The following is a 26976-nucleotide window of genomic DNA, read 5'->3' as shown; positions in this document are numbered from 1 at the left end:
AGGAGAAAAAGAGGACACAAAGAAACAGAAAAATACTGCACATGCGTTTAGCATGTATCTTTATACTTTATGTAAGAAAACTGGCAAATGATAGGCCATTAGGTTATTGTGTATTGTGTTTACAGTAACATAAAAAGCATATTACACTATTTCTTCTCACTCATGTACTTCAGATGTATACTCTGCAAACCACTCTGTTGCATGGCAGATGGTACTGCCCATTGCAACACACACTACAATTTATTTCTTTTCTATTCCAATTTGGAGTGTAGGGACAATAATTGCTTAAATGCCTATGTGGGTATATACTTAAGAGCACTCAACTGTTCTTTAAACTTTGTAAGGAGACTTTCACATGAAACCAGGCATACCTTCAAGCATCTGCCAGTTCCAGTCTTTCAGCATTTCTGTAATGTTCTTCCATGGGTCAAGCAGACCTGTGACCATTTGTGTTGCTGTTCTCTGTTTGCGTTAATATACCTGGTAAGCCCTATTCGGCAATTGTGTCTCTCACTCTAGTAATATTCTTCGACAGATCACAGCCAAGTCTTTCCTCTGTATCATGACAGTTTTTGCCCAGTATTCGAGCAGTGTAGCCAAGATTTACTTGCGGTTAAGCATATTTTATCATCCCATTTCATACCCTTGGAAATTGTTAAAACTCTGTATTTGTTTAGAGTTTTCCAACTGTAATTATCTATCATTAATATTTTAGTCATAGGATCCTACTTCCTTGTGTTTTGTTAAGTGTATAGCTTCACATTTCTGAATATTTAAGGGAAGTTGGAAATCTTATCAGAATATAATTTAATGCTAGTGCAGCTCACGGTCTAGCTGTCAGTGTCACAGCCTCTAAATTGCAGGATCCCATTTTGGATTCCTTGCTAGACTGGAAATTTTCTTCACTTCAGAATCTGATGTTTTTATTGCCTTAATCATCTCATCTCCATTGACTTACAAATTGCAGAAGAGCCATCAAATAAAACTACTTGCCCCAGGAGGAGAAACAAGCTCAGATCACGTATCCTGGGCATTTCATTTGAAATAGTGCTTCATTACAAATGACTGCATAATCTGCAAAATTTCTAAGATTCTATTAATATTTGTTGCCAAGTCATTAATATTAAACATGAACAGCAACTGTCCCAATGCACTTCTCTAATACATTTCAGAAGTTCCTTCTAAAGGTTTCAAGGCCTCACCATCTAAGATATCCAAACTGGGTCCTCCCTACCAAGAAATTTTCAATAGTCACAAATTGTGTGTGATAATCTGTATGATAGCTCATTCATTATTAAGTGTTGGTGTGATGCTGAATCACATGCTTTTCTGAAGTCTAAAAATAAAGCTGCCACCAGATTTCTTAACCCATAATTGTAGTATTGTAAAGTGAGCAAAGTGCGAGATTGGCTTCACATGACAAAGTTTCAGAATTCGCGCGTGCGCGTGTGTGCATTAGGTCGCAAAAACAACTGAGGCTTTGACAACCAGCACATCATTCTCGAAAATGGCTAATAACTCATACGGCAAACACACACTAGAATGCAAGTGGTTAAAAAGAAGAGCATTCAGTCAGGAAATGGCGAACTGTCTAAGGTTGACACCAGTGAGCCTACTGTGGTAGGGGAATCACCACCTAACAAATGACGGCTAAAGTAACAGTGCCCAATATGAAACCTAGCTAAAATAATCTCATTACAGTGAGAGGGCGAAGAGGAGGTTGACCAAACTCCTGCGAAATGTTAAAAATCTCTGGAGCTTGTTTGCATGAAGAGAGGACCAGTGATGATGCCAAAGTGACACCACCTGCACAGCCTAATCTCCCTTCAGACCAATGTGACCAGGAACCCAATTAAATCACAGTGGCTCCCTTAAGAGTGAGTGGATGCTTTCTTGGACCCATTTCACTAAAGGATGAACTGTGTACAGCACACAGAGGCTCTGAAGGGCATTGACAGAACTGGAGTGGGTAACAATTTAAAATCCTGTGTTGTCTGATGTACTGCATAGCCTGGTAGAGGGCAGAGACCTCTGCTATAACTACTGAACAATATTTCAGAAGCAGATACCAAAAATGGATGGTACCAATCACGAAGGCACACCCACCACCACAGTCAGTCTTTGAGCAATCGGTGAACACGAATGTGCTACCGCTAACCTGTGTGCAAAGGTCAAGAAACAGCGATCAATCTAATCTGCTGTAGTTTCCTTACGAAGCAAATGAAGTCCAAGATGTACATACTTCGCACGCGCCGACTGGCGACGCTCTGCGCTGACAGAACCGAACCGCGCGCAACATGCGATCTTTTTCAAACGATTTTACAGAAACTATTCACTGAAAATATTTGATTTTTGTCTTACTTGTAGAGTTATATGTCAGCTTCGTGGGGAAGTGCCCTTCATCTCGCTAATGACCATTCTTATTGTGAGGTACACATTTTAGTAAGACACTACGCAAAACTCAAAAAGTTTGCGACTAAAATTAGGGGTCGCTATGATTTTGCGTTTGGTGCGTATTACACCATATGTTGCTGCGTATGAAATTTTGCTAACATGTTGAATTTTTGTTTAGACTTGGGAGGAGGTCTCTATCTGCCTCCGATTTCGAGAAAATGGATTCCATGTAGCGCTGCCACTTCCGATCTCACGCCCGCAAGTACGAAATATTTCTTCTTTTATGTTACTGCAAACCGACACTACGAGGTTTTTCGTAAGCTACTGAACTCTGTGATTGCCAATTACTTGTTTACTGAGGCACTCCGTTTCGGAATTCTGACGCAATAGCTGCTGTGAGATGAGTTTGGCAAATTACACTGTGACAAAGGAAGTACAATTAAACCTGTCACCAAGAGAAATGTGGCTGTTACTCACAAACTGTGATGTTTCTTCGAATGAGAAAAGCTTAACAACTCACACAAAAATAGATTGCCAATTCTGTTAGAATTTTTGTGGAATCCCCGTAACCCATCGTATTTTTAACTATTTTTAACACTGAGCGACTGGAATGGAAACTTACCAAAGGATTTTATTTCTTCTCGTGATCTGAGCAGTATTAAACTAATGACGAGCATTCCTTCAGGCGGAATGATAGCCACATGCCAGATACTGGTTACTCACCTACGGCTTGCCAAACTGACAACGTGTGATCGCGAATAAAATAGTTGTTATTGAGAAAAATAATGGTTCAAATGGCTCTGAGCACTATGGGACTTAACAGCTGTGGTCATCAGTCCCCTAGAACTTAGAACTACTTAAACCTAACTAACCTAAGGACAACACACACATCCATGCCCGAGGCAGGATTCGAACCTGCGACCGTAGCAGTCGCACGGTTCCGGACTGCGCGCCTAGAACCACGAGACCACCGCGGCCGGCTGAGAAAAATAAACAATTGATCTGTCGCACAACACAATGGTCAGTGTATTGTCAGCAGCAGAGGATAATGCGCGCGACAGAAATGCCATGTGTGCCTTGTGAGTTGGAGTTCGAAAAAAATTGTCATGAAAGTATACGATGGGTTACGGGGATTCCACAAAAATTCCAACAGAATTGGCAATCTATTTTTGTGTGAGTTGTTAAGCTTTTCTCATTCGAAGAAACATCACCGTTTGTAACAGCCACATTTCTCTTGGTGACAGGTTTAATTGTACTTCCTTTATCAGCAGTACATTTCAACAAATTAAATATATCTAATCATAACACTCTTAGGATATTCCTACTTTCATAATAATACCGACCATTTTCTTCATTTGTGTAGCCTGTTGTACAATTAGTTTATTAATGCTGATAATGTGCATGGAACAATTGAAATGTTTTTTCTCATCACGGCGAACCAATTAAAACATTGTTATTTGTGACTGCTTTTCGAATGTTTCTAGCTTGCAGTGGAAATGTGATGTTCACATGCATGTAGTACAGTGAGTCTTATTACATTATTACATCCATATCCAAGTAATCACAGTGAGACTTCTATACTTCATATCTTGGACGCTTTTTACCAGGAGCACAAAGGGATCACACCTGTGGAGATTATACATTTCTAAATTTTTTGTAACAGATCGTACAGATACGCCAGCATACTAGGCAGCCAGAAGATAACCTTGTTTTACTTTCCTGCCTTGATTCTTAATCACACGATTTTATAATATTCCTTGCTTCCTTATTCACTACCCTCTGTCCCTTCTTGTGATCTGAAAACATCGCGGAGGCATATGATACAATTCCAGCGGCCAATGACTCATCAGTTACTGAAGTATGCATTTTTTTTGACAGATTAAAAACAAAACTATACAGATATAAACAACAGATCTACATCTACACATATAACAGAAAAGTATAATGTACTAACGAAGAATGCTGGAGCGTTTAAATGGCGAAAAACGAGATACTACCCAAAGGCAATAAAATTTAGTACACAGTAAGGCAAAATTTATCGTATGGGCAATACCACCACTTCTCATATGCGCCGTGCCGATGTGAGCATATAGCCGGGCTACTTTTCCGCTTCCCGGCTCAGATTTCCCACGGTGCTAGCGAGGCACGCGCGAAGCGCGGCGCGAGAAATTGTGCCACAACCACAACGCCGCGACCTGGCGCAGGCGCGTGTCGCGTCCCAGTCGCGTCGCGTCGCAATTTGCGCGCTCCCATTTGAACCTGTGCAGTTACAAAAATACGCGCTGCGCTGCGTCGCGCCACACGCGCTATACGCGTCTCAATTTGCGCCTAGCCTCACAGAAAATGCGGTACTGTAGCATCCTAAGATGAAAAGGTTATCACCCAAGCCGAGGTGGCTTCTTTCCGAGGGAGGATAGTGGGTTGATGGTGGATGGAGCTTTAAAAATAGCTGCCTGAGGTGTTGGAGATAGCAGTAGGGTCCACAGTGACATCTGCTATGGCCAGGCCAGAAAGTGGGGAATGGACTCTGGTTCTAGAGAGCAGATGGTACTGGCCCCACACAACAGAAGAGGGAGCGAGGCTGTTAAAAGTAGTAAATGAGATCCAGCTACCTGTTTCGCTATTTCGAAGAATGCAACAACACTGTGCACCTAACTGTTTATAAGGAATACAGTTCACCATCGTAAGATTATTAAAAACGCAGAGAGCACATATCTGCGTACAAATCTTGTCATGGCGTGCCTCAGTCCAGGACACGGCACAGTAAAGATGACATGTGGGGTATGGAACATTCTGCGGCAATAAGGAAAACGTTTCTAAGTTACTTTACCTGGTCATCACACCTGGGGAAATGTTGTTCATCGAAGGTTGCCTGGGAGGAGTTTCCTTCCAGTCGGCTTTACAAAACTGCCAGTTGAGTTTACACATAGGTGGGATACGAGTCAGCAAATGGATATGACACAGGAAATCGTCACTCGAGTACATGTCGGAGAGAACGGGTTATCTAGACAATGACCAAGCTGGGAAGTGCAGAACGAGAAGTCCATTATGGGAACAGGTGTGTGTGGAGTCAAAGAAAGGGGGTGCGACAGTGTCAAAACAAATGATATTGAATTGATTGAGTTCAGCCAAGAAGGCAACTCTCCGACTGTTCCTGGGCGAGCCTGAAAGTGTGTAGTGTGCATTGAAGTCACCAAGCAGCAAAAAGGGATGAGAGAGTTGACCAATAAACTGGAGGAAATATGCCCTGGTGACACCTAATGACGCAGGGATGCAGACGTTGCAAAGAGAAAAGGGAAGCGAGGAAGGATAATATGGATTGCAACAGCTTGTAGCTGTGTGTTCAGTGAGATGGTTTGGCTATGAATGTCATCCCTGATGACTAGCATGACTCCCCAGCAGGGATGCAGACGTTCCAAAGAGAAAAGGGAAGCGAGGAAGGATAATATGGATTGCAACAGCTTGTAGCTGTGTGTTCAGTGAGATGGTTTGGCTATGAATGTCATCCCAGATGACTAGCATGACTCCCCCACGAGGTGGAATGCCGTCCTGGGTGGTAAGGTCAAAGTGGACCAGACAGAAATGCCAGAGGTCAAAGCACTCTCAAAGATGCAATTTTTGTTTCTGGGAGCCAGAAAACAAGGGGACGCTGCGATTCCAAGAGCAGCTGTAATGCCTCTTTGTTGAATATAATGCCCTGAACGTTCCATTGGAGGAGAGTCAAAGTGGGGAAAGGGGAGGAGGGAACAAATGAAGGGTTGTCACCTAGACAGCTGCCGAGTGCCAGCCTTTGAGGACTCACTGCTACAGGGCGCAGAGGCTGGAGGATCCTGCTCCACGAGATCTACATAGCCGGCGGCATTCTCTCTGGGTCGGCATATGGATCCCAGGGTGGAAAAACAGTACGTAGTGCGCACCAGCAAAATGAGAGATCAGCTGGGTGAGTATCACACGGCGATACCGTTTAAGAGATTCCCCGAGTTGGGAAAGGAGAAGACCACTTGCCTTTCTTTGATTTCTTAGAACCTTTGCTTTTGGCAGATGAAGGCTCAGATGTTCGTTGACTGGAGAGACGTAACAAGTCTTCATGGGAGCGTTCCGTATGTCCTTTCGAGCCTGCCGGTTGTGAAGCAGGTGATTTCGTCGCCGGGGATGAAGATTTGTTGGCTTGTTGCGCAGCTGTGGGAGAAGGAAATTGGGATGCTGCCATGATACTGGGCGATTTTACAACTGCAGTGCGGAACTTGAGCTGCAAGCCTGGGTGGCCATGTCCTCCGTAGAGCGAGGCATACCAAGAACGGAACTGCAAGTGCCAGGTGATAAAATGCATGGCTTTCAACTAGCCAGCAACCTGCGGAAGACATGGTAAGGTACTTTTTCCTTCACCCGGATCTCCTGAATGGCCCGCTCATCGAGATACACGGGACGGATATTATGGATGAGGCTGCATGGTCGCCATTACAACTGATACAGTGGGGAAGAGGAGGCTGGCAATTGCCCTCTTTAGCATCCCAACCGCAAGTAATACATTCGGCCGTGTTTTGACAGGACATGCGAGTGTGGTTGTAACATTGACACAGTCAAAACGTGATGACTTTACAGCCTGGTTTGATCTTTGATGTAAGCACTACTCGATCAAACATCAGAAAAAAGAGTGGCCGTAGGTACTAAGGTAGCATCAACCTTTTTCATTCCCCAATGGACTGCACTGACGCCCTGATCAGAGTGACAAGTTCGGATTTCACCTTCGTCAGATCACCAAGCAGCCGAGTATAAATAACACCATGCGAAGGAGTTAAATGTTTGACAGGCCTCGACAAGAACAGGACAGCCTTGGAGGAGCAAAATTGTAAGCAGCTGTTGGGCTTGAAAATCACAATTGGTCCCCCAGAGGCAAAATTCAATTACGTAAGCAAGAGCAGGATTTCATAGGGCCTGCAACTGCATCAACACCTTTCTGAAAAATGTACGGATTAACCGCAGCAAAGGACTGACCTACTTCAGTACGTGATACCGCTACGAACTGAGGTGCAGTTGGATGATTCTTTGAACTTGGGCCTCATTCTGTTTACGTTGAGTAGACGGACTGACACAGTGATTGGCTCATTGCAAACAAATACCCCACGATTGCCAGCTTCTCCTACGGCGCGCTCCTTCCAATTGTGACCGCGCGCTCAGAGGCAGGCTCACCTGCCTTAGGTCCCTACAGCACTGAGATTCCATGGCAGGTCTGCTGGCAGAGACGCAAGATCAAAGCGTGGGACGCAATGGAGCCTCTCGCACCTGGCAGCTACCTGAGTATGGCATCTGCCGGCAGGCTTATGGCCACTTCCACACCAGGACGCCAGCAGAGTTGCCAAGTGCTCATCCGCCGTTCATAAATTAAGGATAATTGCAGAATATGGTGCCACACAACGTGGCACTACACAAAACTGTCGCTAATAGCATAGGCACATAGGGAACATACATGACACAGATCTGTAAGTCCATGGTATTGGTGATAAGTTGAGAAAACCGTCCCGAAACACATGTGCTACAAAAAGCCACTGTTTCCTGCGCATGTATCCCTACATCAATATGGGATATGATCATCATGCATACGTACACAGGCCGCAAAATGGGTTAGCATACTCTGGATCAGGGGGTCGAGCAGCTGCTGCGATATAGCCTCCCATTCTTGCGCTAGTGTTTGTCTGAGCTCCTGAAGGGTCCTAGGAGTTTGCAGACGTGCAGCGATACATCGACCGAGAGCATCTCAGACGTGCTCGATGGGGTTTAGGTCAGGAGAACAGGCAGGCCACTCCAGTCACCTGGTATCTTCTGTTTCAATGTACTCCTCCACTATGGCAGCTCGGTGGGACCGTGCGTTGTCATCCATCAGCAGGAAGGTGGGACCCATTGCACCCCTGAAAAGGCGGACATACTGGTGCAAAATGACGTTCCGATACACCTGACCTGTTACATACAGTTCCTCTGTCAAAGACCTGCAGGGGTGTACGTGCACCAATCATAATCCCTCCCCACGCCATCAAAACACTACCTCCAAACATGTCCCTTTCAAGGACAATAAGGGGTTGGTATCTGGTTCCTGGTTCACTCCAGATGAAAACCCGGCGAGAATCACTGTTCAGACTATACCTGGATTTGTCCGTTAACATTACCTGGGACCAATGCTCCAACGACCATGTACAGTGTTCTTGACAGCTGGCTTTACGGGATCTCTTGTGACCAGGGGTCGGTGGAAAGCATCTTGCAGGTCTCCGGGAGAATAAACCCAGCCTGTCCAGTCGTCTGTAGACTGTGTGTGTCTGGAGACAACTGTTCCAGTGGCTGCGGTAAGGTCCCGAGCGAGGCTACCTGCAGTACTCCGTGGCCGTCTGCAGGCAATGGTGGTGAGATATCGGTCTTCTTGTGGTTTTCTACACTGTAGACGTCCCGTACTGTAGCGCCTGGACACATTCCTGTCTGCTGGAATCGTTGCCATAATCTTGAGATCACACTTTGTGGCACACAGAGGACCCGTGCTACGACCCGCTGTGTTTGACCAGCCTCCAGTCGCCCTAGTATTCTACCCCTCATAACGTCATCAATGTGTGTGTTGAAAATGGCTCAAAGAACACAGTCACCATTAGCACGTCTGAAAATGTCTGCACACTTACTCGCTGCACCGTACTCTGACATGCGCCAACACACCTCTGCGTATGTGGACTGCTGCGACGACCGCAAGTCAAACGCACCGCATGGTCATACCCAGAGGTGATTTAAACCCGCAAACCGCCCACCAGAGCGTTGTTTCACCATGCGTCAGCATTAGCCTTGATTTATAAGCATGAGTGTTGTTTTATCCGCCCACATGAGCATTATGGGTAGTTTTGAGACCGAATCATTTTATCTGCGAGATGCATATGAAACCAGCAACATGGGACACACAATCTCAGAGTTATTCAAAATGCAAACTGGAAAAAATGTGTTGGGAATTACCAGGGTCATAAATGAAGCTCAGTTCAAAGAATAAGCCTCTCCGCTTTACAATCGTGTTCTAACTACTTACAATAACACAGTTTCTGCACTCTGGCAGGCTGGAGATCGTGGAAGTTATCGATCCTCAATTTCTACAAATCCTGTTCCCACAAGAGCTTTACACCACAGACGAAGCACATTTACTATCCGGGCTATGTCACTTTTCCTCGAAACCTACTTCCAGACCGAAATAGCACAGCCTCATCTCCTGTTTCAGCCATAGAGTGAGCATTCAGAAGCACAGAATTGATTTTGTGTTGTCAACATACGTTGCCACAATGGTCACGTGATCTCGGGACGCCGTGGATTTGCCCGACATTTATCCCATAAATTTTGAATGTTGTCATATCGCTAGTAGAGAGATTCCCTTCGTAAGTGCTGTGGATTTAGTATAAACGTTTTGCAGGCACCATAGCAGTTTACGTCTGATATTGAAATAAATTGGGCTCTTAGCTTTGAAGAGCAAACTGAACGAGCATGACGTCACAGAAGCTTCACGTCAGCATGTATTTACAGTGTCTTTCATGTCACATCTCGTCAAGTCGCTTAACACAGTACTGAAAGGCGAAACTGGGGTTTTGAGTCACCATCCTCAATATTCATAAAATGTTACAGTATAGTATCAGAACTGAGGAGCTAACAACGACAAAATTTGTCAGTGGCCGAAGCAAACTTTATAACATATGTTCCTGATTAATTATGTTTGGTAAATTACTAAGAAGTGAGACAACGTTTCAAAACATCGACAATTATTTGCTAGGGAAAATGTGCACATTCATACACATCAAAGAAAGCTTCAAACGAATTAATGAAGCCTGTTAAACTTGTCCATTATGTTTTTTCTTACGTAATTAATAACGTCATTAACAACTGTATTTGACTCCTTAATTAAAGCTGACTTTTTTGCTTAAAATGTCATGTGGTGGAATTTGCTTCGTCTACTTATGTTCTTATACATACATATTGTGGGCGTCAGCGCCTTTGTGTTATCGTAAAACCTAAATAACTTTTCGTCTTCAGATATACGACCTCGGTTGTGGAGGAAAGTGGAAAAAATATCCCAGTCGTCATGGAACATCTCCAATTTGTCACTAAAACAAAGCGCTATTATAAAATGAAGATTATGAAGATATAACAGTACAAAATCCACTATAAGCAGAATGAGCGCGGCGAAAATAGGTTAACTTAAGATGTTAACAGACTGGTACCGTCAAACTTTTCTTCCCGAGAAACCTTGATGTACCGTGAAATGACGTGACGTTCCGTTGATTACCTGTGCGAATGCCTCCATTCGAAAGGTACTGTAGAACGTTATGGTGTTGTGTTACGAGACGTGACGTCACCTGATGTCGGACGCGAATTGGCGTTAAACAATTGACGTCGTCCCTAGATCACGTGACAACATGCGCAGGACGCAATGCTCACTCCAGAGATATTTCTACTCTATGGTTTCAGCAAGTGATGCTAATGGGCCAGATACATCACACAGACTGGAAATATTTTAGACGGGTTTCCGACTTCTTGTCTAAACATTTATAAATTTAATTTCAGTTTATAGCAACGTACTTTTCAAATAAAAACTGAAGACCACTTCTATGTACACTTTACGGTTATAACTAAAACTGTAAATATCGTTGCAGACAACAAATAGCTGCATAGTACACACGTCACGAAAATCTTTTTCTCTGGTGATTATTTTCCTTAAAACGTGACTTTTTCGCCAGTTAATCTCGGGAGATATCCACTATCTCGTCAAATGAACGGACACAGTATCAGGGCACTGGAAAATAACACTGTAATGTCTTGCATAGTAAAGCGAGTCAAATAACCCGTTAATATCACGGTCAGCAATGAATGGATGTGCCCAGAACTACTTTTTCTGCATTCTCTTTTTATTTCGAACTTGCACACAAAGTTTTAGCTCTTTTGCCGAGCTGAGACTGAAGGCTTTCACCTGGCGTCTTGTACTGCCAGACTTGAGTGCTCGCAAGGAGACCCGGGTTCGATTCCCGGCACGGGACTGGGTATTGTGTGTCCATCATTTTCATCATCATTGACACGCAAGTCGCCGAAGTAGCGTCAACTAAAAAGACTTGCAATATGGCGGCCGAACCCCGAAGGGGATATCCCCGCCAATAAATGCCATACGATCATTTCATTTCACCTGAGCGCTGCCGGTAGAAGACGTGCAGTAGCGTCCCAGTGCGTAGGGCCATCAGGTCGTCGTTCATACTTCCCGAACTATTGACGGTGGGGACATCTGGAAATTTGGGAAGGACACAGCTTAGGCAATAACCCCTCCCTGGGCCTGGCCTGCACCGTAGGGGGGGGGGGGGGGGGGACACACGTGCGAACACTGAACACTGTGTCGACCAGGGGGCTCGAATTATGCGTTATCCAGTCATCTGTTACGCGTCAAACGCGTGCGTCGGTCTTCAGTAGCATACAGGGAGGACGAAGAAGCAGAAACCTCAAATGCCGAAGCGGAGGAAGGGCAGATGGACAACGAAGAAAAAAAAAAAGCAGATGAGGGGTTGCTCTGGTGTCAGGCTATTAAAACCCAAGAACACATTCCCAAAAATATCCGAGACATGTTCCCGAAGGGAGGGTATAAAGAATATTACAAGGATTAGTGAGCCCTCTGAGGCGAAAATACATGTTTGAAATGGAGGTGATCCTTCTGCTAAAGACTACTTTCTTAAAACTCTGTTCTATGGTTCTGCAGGAGATGGATTTCAGGTAGGTGACTTGTTAGTAACTTCCGTGTCCCTTCTTGTCAACAGATGGGACATACTCTTTTTGAATTACTGAGCACAATCTTGTGTTTGAGAAAACTATGGTAACTTAAATGTCGGTTGCAGTTTTTTCTGCTTTCAAAGAAGTGACATGTAATTCCCTGATTCTTCCTCCTTTGAGACACTGTCTTTTGCTCCTTTGCACCATACATACATTCATTCTGAATACTCAAAAAATTACAATGATTTAACAGAAGTGATGGGATAGCGATATGCAGGTATACAGTGTGGTCCATTCGTAGTGACCGGGCCAAATATCTCACGAAATAAGCATCAAACGAAAAAACCACGAAGAACTAAACTCGTATAGCTTGAAGGGCGAAACCAGAAGGCGCTATGGTTGGCCCGCTAGATGGTGCTGCCATAGGTCAAACGGATATCAACTGCGTTTTTTAAAATAGGTACCCCATTTTATTACATATTCATGTAGTACGTAAAGAAATATGAATGTTTTAGTTGGACCACTTTTTTCGCTTTGTGATAGATGGCGCCGTAATAGACACAAACGTATAAGTACGTGGTATCACGTAACATTCCGCCAGTGCGGGCGGTATTTGCTTCGTGATACATTACCCGTGTTAAAATGGACCGTTTACCAATTGCGGAAAAAGTTGATATCGTGTTGATGTATGACTTGTGATCAAAATGCCCAACGAGCGTGTGCTATGTATGCTGCTCTGTATCCTGGACGACATCATCGAAGTGTCCGGACCGTTCGCCAGATAGTTACGTTATTTAAGGAAACAGGAAGTTGTCAGCCACATGTGAAACGTCAACCACGACCTGCAACAAATGATGCCCAAGTAGGTGTTTTAGCCGCTGCCGCGGCTAATCCGCACATCAGTAGCAGAATAATTGCGCGAGAATCGGGAATCTCAAAAACGTCGGTGTTGAGAATGCTACATCAACATCGATTGCACCCGTACCATATTTCTATGCACCAAGAATTGCATGGCGACGACTTTGAACGTCGTGTACAGTTCTGCCACTGGGCACAAGAGACATTACGGGACCATGACAGATTTTTTTGCACGCGTTCTATTTAGCGACGAAGCGTCATTCACCAACAGCGGTAACGCAAACCGACATAATATGCACTATTGGGCGACGGAAAATCCACGATGGCTGCGACAAGTGAAGCATCAGCGGCCTTGGCGGGTTAATGTATGGTGCGGCATTATGGGAGGAAGGATAATTGGTCCCCCATTTTATCGATGGCAATCGAAATGGTGCAATGTATGCTGATTTCCTTACGTAATGTTCTACCGATGTTACTACAAGATATTTCACTGTATGACAGAATGACGATGTACTTCCAACATGATGGATGTCCGGCACATAGCTCGCGTGCGGTTGAAGCGGTATTGAATAGCGTATTTCATGACAGTTGGATTGGTCGTCGAAATCCCATACCACGTCCCGCACGTTCACCGGACCTAACGTCCCCGGATTTCTTTCTGTGAAGAAAGTTGGATATTTGCTATCGTGATCCACCGACAACGCCTGACAACATCCGTCAGCGCATTGTCAATGCATGTGCGAACATTACGGAAGGCGAACTACTCGTAGTTGAGAAGAATTTCGTTACACGTATTGCCAAATGCACTGAGGTTGACGGACATCATTTTGAGCATTTAGTGCATTAATGTGGTATTTACAGGTAATCGCGCTGTAACAGCATGCGTTCTCAGAAATAATACGTTCACAAAGGTACATGTATCACACTGGAACAACCGAAATCAAATGTTCAAACGTACGTACGTTCTGTATTTCAATTTAAAAAACCTGTTACCAACTGTTCGTCTAAAATTGTGAACCATACGTTTGTGACTCTTACAGTGACATCTATCACAAAGCGAAAAAAAGTGGTCCAACTAAAACATTTTTTATGTACTATACGAATATGTAATAAAAAGGGAGTTTCTATTTGAAAAAACGCAGTTGATATCCGTTTGACCTATGGCAGAGCCATCTCAGCGAGCAAACCATAGCGCCATCTGGTTTCCCCCTTCAAGCTAGACAAGTTTCGTTGTTTGTAGTTTCTTCCTTTGATGCTTATTTCGTGAGATATTTGGCCCGGTCACGATCAATGGACGACCCTGTATACAGGGTGTTACAAAAAGGTACGGCCGAACTTTCAGGAAACATTCCTCACACACAAAGAGGGAAAATACGTTATTTGGACATGTGTCCGGAAACGCTTACTTTAGATGTTAGAGCTCATTTTATTACTTCTCTTCAAATCACATTAATCATGGAATGGAAACACACAGCAACAGAACGTACCAGTGTGACTTCAAACACTTTGTTACAGAAAATGTTCAAAATGTCCTCCGTTAGCGAGGATACATGCATCCACCATCCGTCGCATGGAATCCCTGATGCGCTGATGCAGCCCTGGAGAATGGCGTATTGTATCACAGCCGTCCACAATACGAGCACGAAGAGTCTCTACATTTGGTACCGGGTTTGCGTAGACAAGAGCTTTCAAATGCCCCCTTAAATTAAAGTCAAGAGGGTTGAGGTCAGGAGAGCGTGGAGGCCATGGAATTGGTCCGCCTCTACCAATCCATTGGTCACCGAATCTGTTGTTGAGAAGCGTACGAACACTTCGACTGAAATGTGCAGGAGCTCCATCGTGCATGAACCACATGTTGTGTCGTACTTGTAAAGGCACATGTTCTAGCAGCACAGGTAGAGTATCCCGTATGAAATAATGGCGGTGAATCGAGGTAGTACAGTACATACTGACGAAACTAAAATGAGCTCTAACATGGAAATTAAGCGTTTCGAGACATGTCCACATAACATCTTTTCTTTATTTGTGTGTGAGGAATGTTTCCTGAAAGTTTGGCCGTACCTATTTGTAACACCCTGTACATGGAGTATCGCATACACAAGGTATAGAAGGGCAGCGCATTGGCGGAGCTGTCATTTGTACTCGGGTGGTGGTAATGATGATGATGATGATATGGCATTGTTGGCCGGGAGGCCCCATGCAGGGAAGTTCAGCAGCTGTATCGCAAGTTCTTTTTAGTTGACACCACTTCGGCGACTTGCGAGTCAACGATGATGATGAAATGATGGACACACAACACCCAGTCACCACGAGGCAGAGAAAATCCCCAGCCCCGCCGGGAATCGAACCCGGGACCTCGTGGGCAGGAAGCGAGAACGCTACCGCAAGACCACGAGCTGCGGACTGTACTCAGATGATTCATTTGAAATGCCGTCAGACGTGATTATGGCCATACGATGGGAATTTACCGACTTTCAACGCAGAATGCTAGTCGAAGCTAGACGCACTGGACATTCCATTTCGGAAATCGTTTGGGAGTTCAATATTCTGAGATTGAAAGTGTCAAGTGTGGCTGAGAATACCAAATTTCAGATATTACCCCTCTCACCATGGACAACGTAGTGGCCAACGGCCTTCGCGTAACGGCCGAGAGCAGCGGCGTTTTCGTGGAGTTGTCGGTGCTTAGAGATGTGCAACACTGCGCGAAATAACCGCAGAAATCAGTGTGGGACGTACGATGACCGTATCCTCTAGGACAGTGCAGCGAAATTTGGAGTTAATGGGCTACGGCAGCAGACAACCGACACAAGTGCCTTCGCTAACAGCACGACATTGCCTGGGGCGCCTCTAATGGGCTCGTGACCATATCGGTTGGATCCTAGATGATTGGAAAACCGTTGTCTGGTCATACGAGTCCCGATTTCATCTCGCAAGAGCTCATTGTAGGGTTCAACTACGAGCCGTGGACCAGGTTGTCAACAAGGCACTTTGCAAGCTGCTGATTGTTCCATAATAGTTCAAATGGCTCTGAGCACTATGGGACTTAACATCTGCGGTCATCAGTCCCCTAGAACTTACAACTACTTAAACCTAACTAACCTAAGGACATCACACACATCCATGCCCGAGGCAGGATTCGAACCTGCGACCGTAGCAGTCGCGCGGTTCATAATAGTTTGGGCTGTGCTTACATGGAATGGACTGGGTCCTCTGGCCCAACTGAAGCGATCATTGACTGGACAAGACTATGTTCAACTTCAGAGAGACCATTTGCCGCCTTTCATGGACTTCATGTTCCCGAACAACGACAGAACTTTTATGGATGACAATGCACCATGTCACGCGGTCTAATTGTTCATGATTGGTTTCAGGAGTCTTCTAAACAATTCAAGTGAATTATTTGGCCGTCCTTATCTCTCAACACGAATCCCGTCAAACATTTATGGGACATAATTGAGAGATCAGTTCATGCACAAGATTCTGACCCGCAACAGTTTAGCACTTATGAACGGCTAAAGGGGCAGAATGGCTGAATATTTCTGCTGAGGTCTTGCAGTGACCGAGTCCATGCCACGTTGAGTAGTTTTACTACACCGGGCAAAAGGATGTCCGACACAATATTAGGATATAGCCCATGACATCTCACTTCAGTGGAGGTACGAAAACTCTCAACAGGCGTTCAAATTTAAATTCAGCTTTTTCATTGGTATAAATTTCCTTAAACATTTTACTGATCAGTTCACAAAGAGCTCAGTTCCTCTACAGAAATGGTTTATGGTTTGTCCTCTACAACGACAGTTTGGCTCTGGACAACCAGCATAGTATACTCTTCTTTAGTGATACTGAATCTTGTTTTAACTGGAACCCCCTTTCTGAATAACCTACACTATAGCAAACTGCTACATATACCCAGCATGTAACAGAGGTCAGTGGAGGCTGGTTATCACGTTTAAATGTGCTACAAATGGTTCAAAGGGCTCTAAGCACTATGGGACTTATCTGAGGTCATCAGTCCCCTAGACTTAGACCTACTTAAACCTAACTAACCTAAGGACATCACACACATGCATGCCCGAAGCAGGATTCGAACCTGCGACCGTAGCAGCAGCGCGGTTAGTTTTCGACTGGATGTGACGTCATCCCTGCAGGCACTGAGGGCACTACATTGCTCCAAGCAGGAGGTCATTTTTCTTTGAGCACTGTGTGTGAAGTATTCGGCAAGTGTAGAGTATGAGGGATTTTAGAGGAGCAGTTGAGATTTCAGTACCATAGTCCAGTGGTCAAGTGCACCTACTAACAATAATTCGGGTTGGATTAGATTCCCGCCGCTACTATCGCTTTTTTTCTTCATTTGTTTTGCGTATGGTTGATTTTTAGCCCGTATATTGCTGTTTACGAAATGTAGATAATATATCGAAATTTTAATTAAAATTGAGAGCAGATTGTTATATATGGAAGATTGTCGCAAGTGATGCACCCATTTCTGTGCATGCGCATCAGGAATCATGTAATCATAACAATCGTCTCATTTCATAAGCGCTTTAAGATACCGCAACGAGGATTTTTTTTGCGAATGACAGCATGCAGAGAGGCACATATGTTATATGATAAACACTAGAAACATTTTTTATTCACGGTGATATGGAAGTAGCTTGCTTCTCCATGCAGTGAGAGGGCCAGAAAGACTGGACACGTAAATACAATAATGCTCTAAAGACTTACCCGTACAGCACGAGGGACTTTCGATTGTCAGTTTATGTACGAGTCCCACAGCCCAGTGCTCAAGCGCAACGACTGCCAATTAGTTGTCTCCCGTTCGATTCTAGCTGCTACTGTTTTTCCATTTTATTTCATTCCTCAAAAAGAAACGATTAATTACAAAATTTAAACGCCTTTAAATAGTTACATTTATGTAAGAAAACTTAATATATTCACTTCGGTCTCTATTGCTACCCTTTTAAGTCAAATTTCTATAGACTATCACGTTGTGGCACACTGGTAAGATTCTGCATGAGCCACCACGCTCTTCTCTACAGGAAACTATTACATAACTACATATTCCCATAATGCATTCTCCGTGCTGGTCAGCAAAGTGCACTGTGTAATCAATTGTGAAACGGCAATGTGCCTTGTGTATACTGTTCAGTCGTTTCGGGCTTTGAGCTAGCAAGCATTGCCACTTTCACATACTGTATTTGTCAGCACAGGAAGTTGCCCATTGAACTGTTACCCACAACAATGTCAACGTCGTTGCAGCATTCTTGCGTGGGGAGTGGGGGGGGGGGGGGGGTTAGTTTGAAGATCTGCTTTTCAGTAGCCGACTATAATAAATACCCCACCGGCTGATGACTGCTGCTGCATACAAATTATGGCACAGTAAGTAGTGAGAAATTAATGCAACGTAACTATCACCTATTGCGGAGGAACAGTGAGAGCTTTGTCAGTCCAGACAACATTTGTAGCAGTTTCTGAAACAGTTGCGAAAAGGCAGCTGCTGTCCTTTGAAAAGACGTTGCTTAAATATCGAAATTAACTGCCCAATTAAAGATGTTAATTGTGAATTGCCAGAATGAGTCAGTCATCCCACTAGACTCTACATCGTATCTATTATCGTCGCATGTAGTGCGGCATTAATAGCGCATTTATTTTAGGAAACAGTAATGTGGCAAATAAGAGCGGAAATGTGATTTGGAAACCTCAGGCTGGTAAAAACGGCACCAATTAGGGCCGTTAGGCGGAGGAATACCGTACAGTCCCGACAGCATGGCGCTGGGGAGGCTCTAACACAAATAGGTACTACTACGCAAATTTCTGCACTACTTCGCCACGTTCTGCCAGCTGTAGGGGGTGCTCGCCATTGGTTTAGACTAGATTCTAGAGGTTAATTCAGGCGTGAGTATGAGAAAAATATTAAAAATATTAGGCCTAAGTATCATGTAATATTTTGTGTAATGTAATATCTTGTATAGACACCTTTTATTAACTTGACACGTTCCACATCATTACGAAGTGTCGTATTCATGATGTATGGAACAAGTACTAATCTAGAATGAGATTTTCACTCTGCAGCGGAGTGTGCGCTGATATGAAACTTCCTGGCAGATTAAAACTGTGTGCCGGACCGAGACTCGAACTCGGGACCTTTGCCTTTCGCGGACAAGTGCTCTACCAACTTGCCCGCGAAAGGCAAAGGTCCCGAGTTAGAGTCTCGGTCCGGCACACAGTTTTAATCTGCCACGAAGTTTCAAATACTAATCGGAGAGAGAGAGAGAGAGAGAGAGAGAGAGAGAGAGCTGAGGCACTTTTCAAAAATAAAGAAAGGGAAACGAACGCTCTTTCGTTCAACTGCGCTTAAGAGTAAGCAAAATATGCCCAAAGAGTACGCATTTAGCAAATGTCACAAATGAACTCAATATCACCCTCAAATGAAGAGCACTGTTCGTGCCACCATCTCACACACTTAATGCGCTGGATCCACTCCTCTGGAAACGCTAAAATTCTCTACTCACTTTTTTCAGTCTTTTCCTTAAAGCAGACGCCTTCGTACCAAGAGCAGCGGCAACCAAATTTGAAGTCATTCGGACACACACACACACACACACACACACACACACACACACACAGTAAAAATGTGCAGTTGTACCCTAAAGAGAACATGCGCACTCTTTCGTACAGAAACAATCATTCCTAGTGGAGTCAACAGATGGCAGCATACGTCACATTAGCAAAACATGTGGTTGCAGTAGGGTAGACTGGAAGCCAGTCTTTCACAACGAAGTCAAGAACTGAAAGGTACTGCTCACGTTTTCTGTGTGTAACTTATGCAACAGAGTACCAGACCTACATCAAGATAGCTGGAAAGTGAGTCTTGCCTGTTTCACTCTGGAAACGCAGTATTTCTTCGGACAACTTCTATGAGGTGTTTCTGATAGCACTCTGAACACAACTACGTCAGATGCGAGCTAATCAGTTTAGTCAACTGTCAGGAACACAAACTGTGCTCTCTTTGGGGCTGCGCACTCTTTGGTACATTTGCCCTATCTTCCATTTCGACCACCTATCGTCAGCTTCGCGGAGGCTCTCTGGACGGTGTGCCATGGCAAGAGGGCGTACGTGGAAATATGGGCGCACTTCTTATGCCGTGCACAAGCCCGGAGTGGGGATTGTAATACACTGGAAGGAGCATGCGTGAGGTTGGTGTATGGCGGTTGACTTGGACGCCGGACGTGATCTTCCCTGGACCAGCGCGGCTCGTACCAGAGGCACCTCTCGAAAAGGGGCAGAGCGCTTTTGCCGCCGTGAACGAGGACGTACACCGCACAACACAGCGACCTGAGACTGAGCGTGGAAGCCGAGGGCTAACGACCGTCTTGCTGATCTGTCACTGGTGAGCATCTGCCGGATTTGTCTGTTTCCTGCAAAGACAGCGCTGTCTGCGGCTGTGACACTGACTTGACGTAGACAAGTACCAGTGGTGCAGAGTAGACTGTGTCTAGAACAGTTGCGTAGTATGCGCGGTCGGCTGTAGTGCCACTCAAGTTCAATCCTCCAAAGAAAAGTAAAAATTAAGCTTACGTCGGTAAGGTACTTCTCCACTAATCGACTGCCTGTCTCATGGTTGTTTGGCCAGTTATTGCACCTGTCATTTGATTCACTATTGAACTGGGGGCGATTATTTTTCTACATCGGCTGTCACTAAATCAGTTTTGTTATTAAGGTGCCAGTTTTTATGAGGTACGTCAGGGGAAGTTTTTGTACACATGATTTGCTTCAGTGTTAATCTATGTACTATTACCTTTTGCAGCTGTTAAACTAAATCATTTTGGGTATTTCTTATGAGGCACGGTAGATGGAGATTTTGGTGTGTGATTGCTTTATCATGATCTGTAAGCTTATTGTGTCTTTTTTATGTTATAGAGGTTAAAGTTTGTATATTGTTTACTGTAAGGCGTCCCAGCACAGAGTGTGGTCCACGGGCATCTTTTACTTGTCAGCTGGCTACGGAAGTTGACTACGACTTGATACGCCGCTTTCACAAGCAACTGCTACCGCCGCTTTTTCTTAAACATTACTACCGTAACTTCGTGTTTATCGGTTTTGTATCTTGATCTGGCCAGATCACTGAAGTTGTACCTGAACGTTTTGGAGAGTGCCATAGTTAAATTGTCAGTTGTTCATTAACGATTTCAGCCATCTATTATATTATTGTCAATTATATTAAGGAGTTGGTCAATTTCCATACCTTAACTTAAAATAATTTTCTTTGTAATTTGTTTTAAAGATCTGATTCAATTACAAATATAATTACTGCCATTATTGATTATGCCATAAAGATTTCTAATTAATTAACATTTTGTGTGTGAAGTTATGTTCAAGTACCGGTGTATGCAAATATTTGACATGTAATAAATGGTGTAAGTGAAATCTTAAAACAATGGCCCAGTGCCTTGTCGCCTACGTGTACGTGTCTCCAAGGTATGCTACTCAACTGCACATAACGCAATACACAGGACCTAACCAATTCCAGCATTATTCCCCTATGTGACGTACTACATAATTTCACATTAGGTTAAGCCTTTAAGTTGGTAACTAGCTGCAGTAAAGCGATGTGTTAGATTTTTTTTACTCTGTGCATGTTAAGAACCCCCATGTTCTGTAAATACAATATTGAAGGAGAACCTTCAGGGAAATGGAACAGTTCACTACTGGTGCGATTGGACATCCCTCCTTGTGTAATTTAGGTTGTGATCTTAATATGGGGGCCTTAGAATCCAGACAGGAGACATTTCTTTTCTTATCCTGTCTACAAGAAATGTTTTCTTTAACTGGTCTTTTCTTTTATTGGATCTTTGCTCAGTTGCGGTATGTCGTTTCCTACATACAAACTCTGCCAAACCATATCACTTCCTAAAAGAAGTACTTCATACATGAAACAACCTGTTTTTGTTGGATGGTTAAAGCAACCAAACTACTAGATCATCAGTCCTTTCTTCCCCTAACATACAGGTCTGCTCGACTATTGATCAGAGAGAGCTCAACGCAAAACCCAGTAGAAGCAAACAAGGTCTACGAAAGACAAAAAAAAAGCGAGACAAGGAAAACAACCTCTTCTGTAGAGAACAGTACCATACTAGTCAGTGAAATAAGAGAAACATTCCGTATGCTTCCAGATTTATACCACTAGATATCACAAACCGATACTGTAATGTTCCTATTACAGAAGCCAATACACTCAGAACAAATTACTAAAGCACAGAACGTGTTCATAAGCTGAAATTAAAGAATTTATGACATTACTAGGACTAATCCTCAACTGCAATACATTCAGGGGTAATATTTAACAGTAAGATTGACTAGTCTTGGGCTCGTCCGTATCTGGCGCAATAGGAGGTATTTTCATTAACGGCTAATACAGTAAATATATCAGAATTTTAGTCCCAGGTGACTACGAGGGCTACGCTCATATAAATTTGTTCAGTAACGCACACAATTGATAATCAACATGGTGGCGAATATGGGTGCCGACAAAGATCATCTCTCGATTTCCCAAATATGTGTTGGTTCTGCAGGTAATATGTGCTCTCAAAACGTAGTACGGTAGGGAGTATTTTATGTACGGGACGCAAGTGTTAGTATCACCGGAAGTGATAGACGATGTATCAGTGCAAAAGCCGTACGTGTATCAAGCACTTAGCACAAGGTAATTTAAAGAACTCCCTAACGTTGCAGGGAAAGGAAACTAAAACATTAAAATAGCATCTAAAAGAAGGGAGAGACATGGGACTGTGGCGGCGTCTGCTACCACTGGAACTTATAACCTATTCCGGTCGAGTTCACTCCTATTATAGGAATTAGTTTTGTTCTTTCGTGTCTTCTTAATCTTATTTGTGTTCTTTGCTTTGTTTTCGTGACACAGAAGTTACACAAGGTTCTTACAATTTTTTTTTTTTTTTGCTACTAGTGCTCTACAAGAGGAACGAAATATCTGAAAACAAGAAGTATTTACGTTTTACAGAGAAAGAACCTACAGTGCGTATAAATATCATTAATAGATAAACGTCGTTTAATGAAAGGTATTTGAACAGCTAACAAGTCGTAATTACAGGATAAGGAAAATAGTTTTCGACGTTACTTGGCACCTGGCAAGAAAACAAGATACAAATGATAAAGGAAAAAGGGGCTATTACTGCATTCTACATACTTTCTGATGTGTTCCAAGCATATATTTCCTCGACCAAATAAATGTTTTCTGAAAGGTTTGGATGATACTTTTGCTAGTCTTTCAGCTCTCAGGAGTGTGATCAATTTACCATACGACCTTTGACAAGAACTTCCACTATGAATTCTCATTTGGTCGTTATTGAACTCTACTTTCATTGCTTTTTTTACGTTTTGTTACTGTATACTGGACCACGTGAGGCAATACTGACCTCACGACTTATCTTAGAAGAAAGATTAAGGAAAGGCAAACCTACGTTTCTAGCATTTGTAGACTTAGAGAAAGCTTTTGACAATTTTGACTGGAATACTCTCTTTCAGATTCTGAAGGTGGCAGGGGTAAAATACAGGGAGCGAAAGGCTATTTGGAATTTGTACAGAAACCAGATGGCAGTTATAAGAGTCGAGGGACATGAAACGGAAGCAGTTGTTGGGAAGGGAGTAAGACAGGGTTGTAGCCTCTCCCCGATGTTATTCAATCTGTATATTGAGCAAGCAGTAAAGGAAACAAAAGAAAAATTCGGAGTAGGTATTAAAATCCATGGAGAAGAAATAAAAACTTTGAGGTTCGCCGATGACATTGTAATTCTGTCAGAGACAGCAAAGGACTTGGAAGAGCAGTTGAATGGAATGGACAGTGTCATGAAAGGAGGATATAAGATGAACATCAACAAAAGCAAAACGAGGATAATGGAATGGAGTCGAATTAAGTCGGGTGATGCTGAGGGAATTAGATTAGGAAATGAGACACTTAAAGTAGTAAAGGAGTTTTGCTATTTGGGAGCAAAATAACTGATGATGGTCGAAGTAGAGAGGATATAAAATGTAGGCTGGCAATGGCAAGGAAAGCGTTTCTGAAGAAGAGAAATTTATTAACATCGAGTATAGATTTAAGTGTCAGGAAGTCGTTTCTGAAAGTATTTGTATGGAGTGTAGCCATGTATGGAAGTGAAACGTGGACGATAAATAGTTTGGACAAGAAGAGAATAGAAGCTTTCGAAATATGGTGCTACAGAAGAATGCTGAAGATTAGATGGGTAGATCACATAACTAATGAGGAAGTATTGAATAGGATTGGGGAGAAGAGAAGTTTGTGGCACAACTTCACCAGAAGAAGGGACCGGTTGGTAGGACATGTTCTGAGGCATCAAGGGATCACCAATTTAGTATTGGAGGGCAGCGTGGAGGGTAAAAATCGTAGAGGGAGACCAAGAGATGAATACACTAAGCAGATTCAGAAGGATGTAGGTTGCAGTAGGTACTGGGAGATGAAGCTTGCACAGGATAGAGTAGCATGGAGAGCTGCATCAAACCAGTCTCAGGACTGAAGACCACAACAACAACATACTGTATTTCGATTTTTCCGTAAAACAGGATAAGCCCTCAAACTCCACAGCAGACAGCTTTCACAATACCGGCCATTTTGGCGCTGACGTGTAAACGAAAACCACCACTCAACACAGACGGCTCAGTACAGCAATAAACCGCCAGGGCGCTACTTGGTGCAAGTAGTCAATTGAAACAATGAAGTCGATAGTGTAGAAGGGGCTTAAAGCCGGTATTACACTATCAAACTTCTTTGTCAAAGAATTTTGATGGTAAATAGGGAACTTAGTCAAATGACGTCAAATATGTGATCAAATGTAGGGCTTCGCTGTAGATATGATCAAAGAAGTCGCTTGTCTTCTGTTCAATGCAATGTGACATGTTACCACGTGGAGCGCTAACATCGCTGCAGCGTTCCGTTATCTGTAGTGTTTTTATAAACATTGCCGGTAAATACAATAGGTGGGTACCGACAACTACAAAATTAATAGAGATGTTTGAAGCTGATGAGGCGGTTTACAACGTGAGGCACTCTGAGTACAAAAATAGATTAAGAAGATTGGAGACCTAACTCTCTCCTATAGCAACGAATCAGTGTTACAGTGAGCCTGTCTACTGTAGATATTGCAGTTCTTAAGTGAGTATTGTGCATTGTGATGTGATGACACTCTTCACTGAGCACATACAGAAATTTATGCTCATCCAGCCTTAAGTAATTTATGTACGACTTTACGTTCTCCACTATAAGCTCACGTAACAAGTTTTGTTGAATGCTTTTATCGTGTCGTCGTAAAAACCACGGCTTCACCCAGGTACGTTTCCTTTTTCACCCGCTTCTCTTCCGCATGTGCACACAGTGCAATTGTGGTACATGCAACTGCTGCGGTTAGTAACAAGTTTTCAGCCATCTTGAACTTTGACGAAAAATATGATGACAGTGTAATACCCCGTTTTAGCGCCACGTCAAATATCTTTGTCAAATATGTTTTACGAACATATGATCACATCTTTGACAAAGAAATATGATAGTGTAATACAGGCCTAAGGGACGGTCCTGTACTCACGGCTAGAGTTGTGGCAATTCGTGAATGAGTCATTCATTTGAACGTTTCGAAATAAAGAATCTTGAGAATCGAATCGTGATACGGACGAATCGTCGTTCAACAGAATCTTAAGAACGATTGCGTGTTTCCGAGTCGTGACGATTCCAAGTTCCAACGATTCATCGATTCTTAGTACGCTATGCTTCGAAGGCAACTTCAGAATCATGCCAGGTCGAGCCGAATGATTACGACCGCAAGATGCCAGTCTACTGGAGGATGCGTGTGAACAAAGGAAGCTCAGAACGAACAAACGAAGTTCGTGGGCCGTAATATTAATCGTGAAAACCAAGCTGACACTTGGCGGTGGCTGACGGGAACGAGCGTAAAACCATTTCCCATTTACTATCGCTACCGTCCGCCACCACGCCGACGTCTGCTTAGTTTGCGCGAGTAATACACGAACTAGTGATGACAGAAATGATATACAGCGAGTACACAGCTCCCAATACACACGATTTCAGACATCGCTGCCATCTGTGAGTAAGATGTAGAACTTTTTGCATTCCGTAAGAATCGTGTCATCGCAAAGTAGAATGAATCGTGAAAGAATCATTAACGAATAGTAGGTATCAATTCGCAATTTGAGATTGAATTGTAGGAATCGAATCGGGAAAAAGAATCGTGTTGCCCAACTCTACTCACGGCGTATCGGCCGTTGCAGTTGATGGTCTTGGCGGTGTCTGGGTAGCTGGTGAAGGCGCCTTGCGCCTCGTCGGAGCCGGGCGCGCGGGCCTCGAGCAGGAAGCCGTGGATGGGCAGGCCCTGCGGCGACGCCAGCGCCACGGTCAGCTTGCCGTTGCGCGCCACCTGCCGCACCGACGGCGTCACCGTGTAGGGCGGCGGCGAACTCTGCGGCGTTGAGCCGGTGTGGCGCGGCGTCATCGAGGCGCACGTGCCGTTGGGCGCGCCGCTGCTCAGCGCCCAGCCGCGCCCACACAGGCACAGCCAGAGCAGCAGCCAGGCCATCCATTCTCGCATCTGCAACACCCGACACCTAACGTCACACCTGCTGCTCATTCACTTTCACAGTCTTATTTCTATAAAGAGGGACGGAGGTTTCAGTTTAAACAAGGCTCTGGGTTCGGCATTCAGTACTCGGAGAGTCAGAAAGGACTTTACAGCTTCGGAATAATATATAAATTTGAGATAAATTACAGAATCGGCAGATGTGTCATTTTGTATCAAACAACCTCAAGTTACTAAAATGTAGACTTTCACGACCGGAAATGTCATGTCCATTATAATTATCCGGGCTGTTATGCCGTGGTCGGTTGATGAATTCTGTGTCAATTCCCAAGGTTTCGTCCCTGTCTGCGGGGGA

General features: G+C 43.9%; 1 protein-coding gene across 2 annotated transcripts in view; it reads right to left on the bottom strand.

Moving 5' to 3' along the window:
• LOC124798127 (putative ferric-chelate reductase 1 homolog) overlaps positions 1–26976 on the bottom strand; it is a 377440-nt gene that overhangs the window by 49461 nt on the left and 301003 nt on the right. For both annotated transcript variants that reach the window (XR_007016922.1, XM_047261386.1), the window contains exon 2: positions 26298–26633. Coding sequence is in view for 1 of the 2 variants with exons in the window: in XM_047261386.1 (XP_047117342.1) it covers positions 26298–26633 (336 nt within the window). In the remaining variant the exon portion in view is untranslated. The remainder of the gene's footprint in view (positions 1–26297; positions 26634–26976) is intronic.

This window comes from Schistocerca piceifrons, chromosome 5 (genome assembly GCF_021461385.2).
Source record: "Schistocerca piceifrons isolate TAMUIC-IGC-003096 chromosome 5, iqSchPice1.1, whole genome shotgun sequence".
Taxonomy (NCBI): Eukaryota; Metazoa; Arthropoda; class Insecta; order Orthoptera; family Acrididae; genus Schistocerca; species Schistocerca piceifrons.
This window is presented reverse-complemented; position numbering and strand designations above follow the sequence as displayed.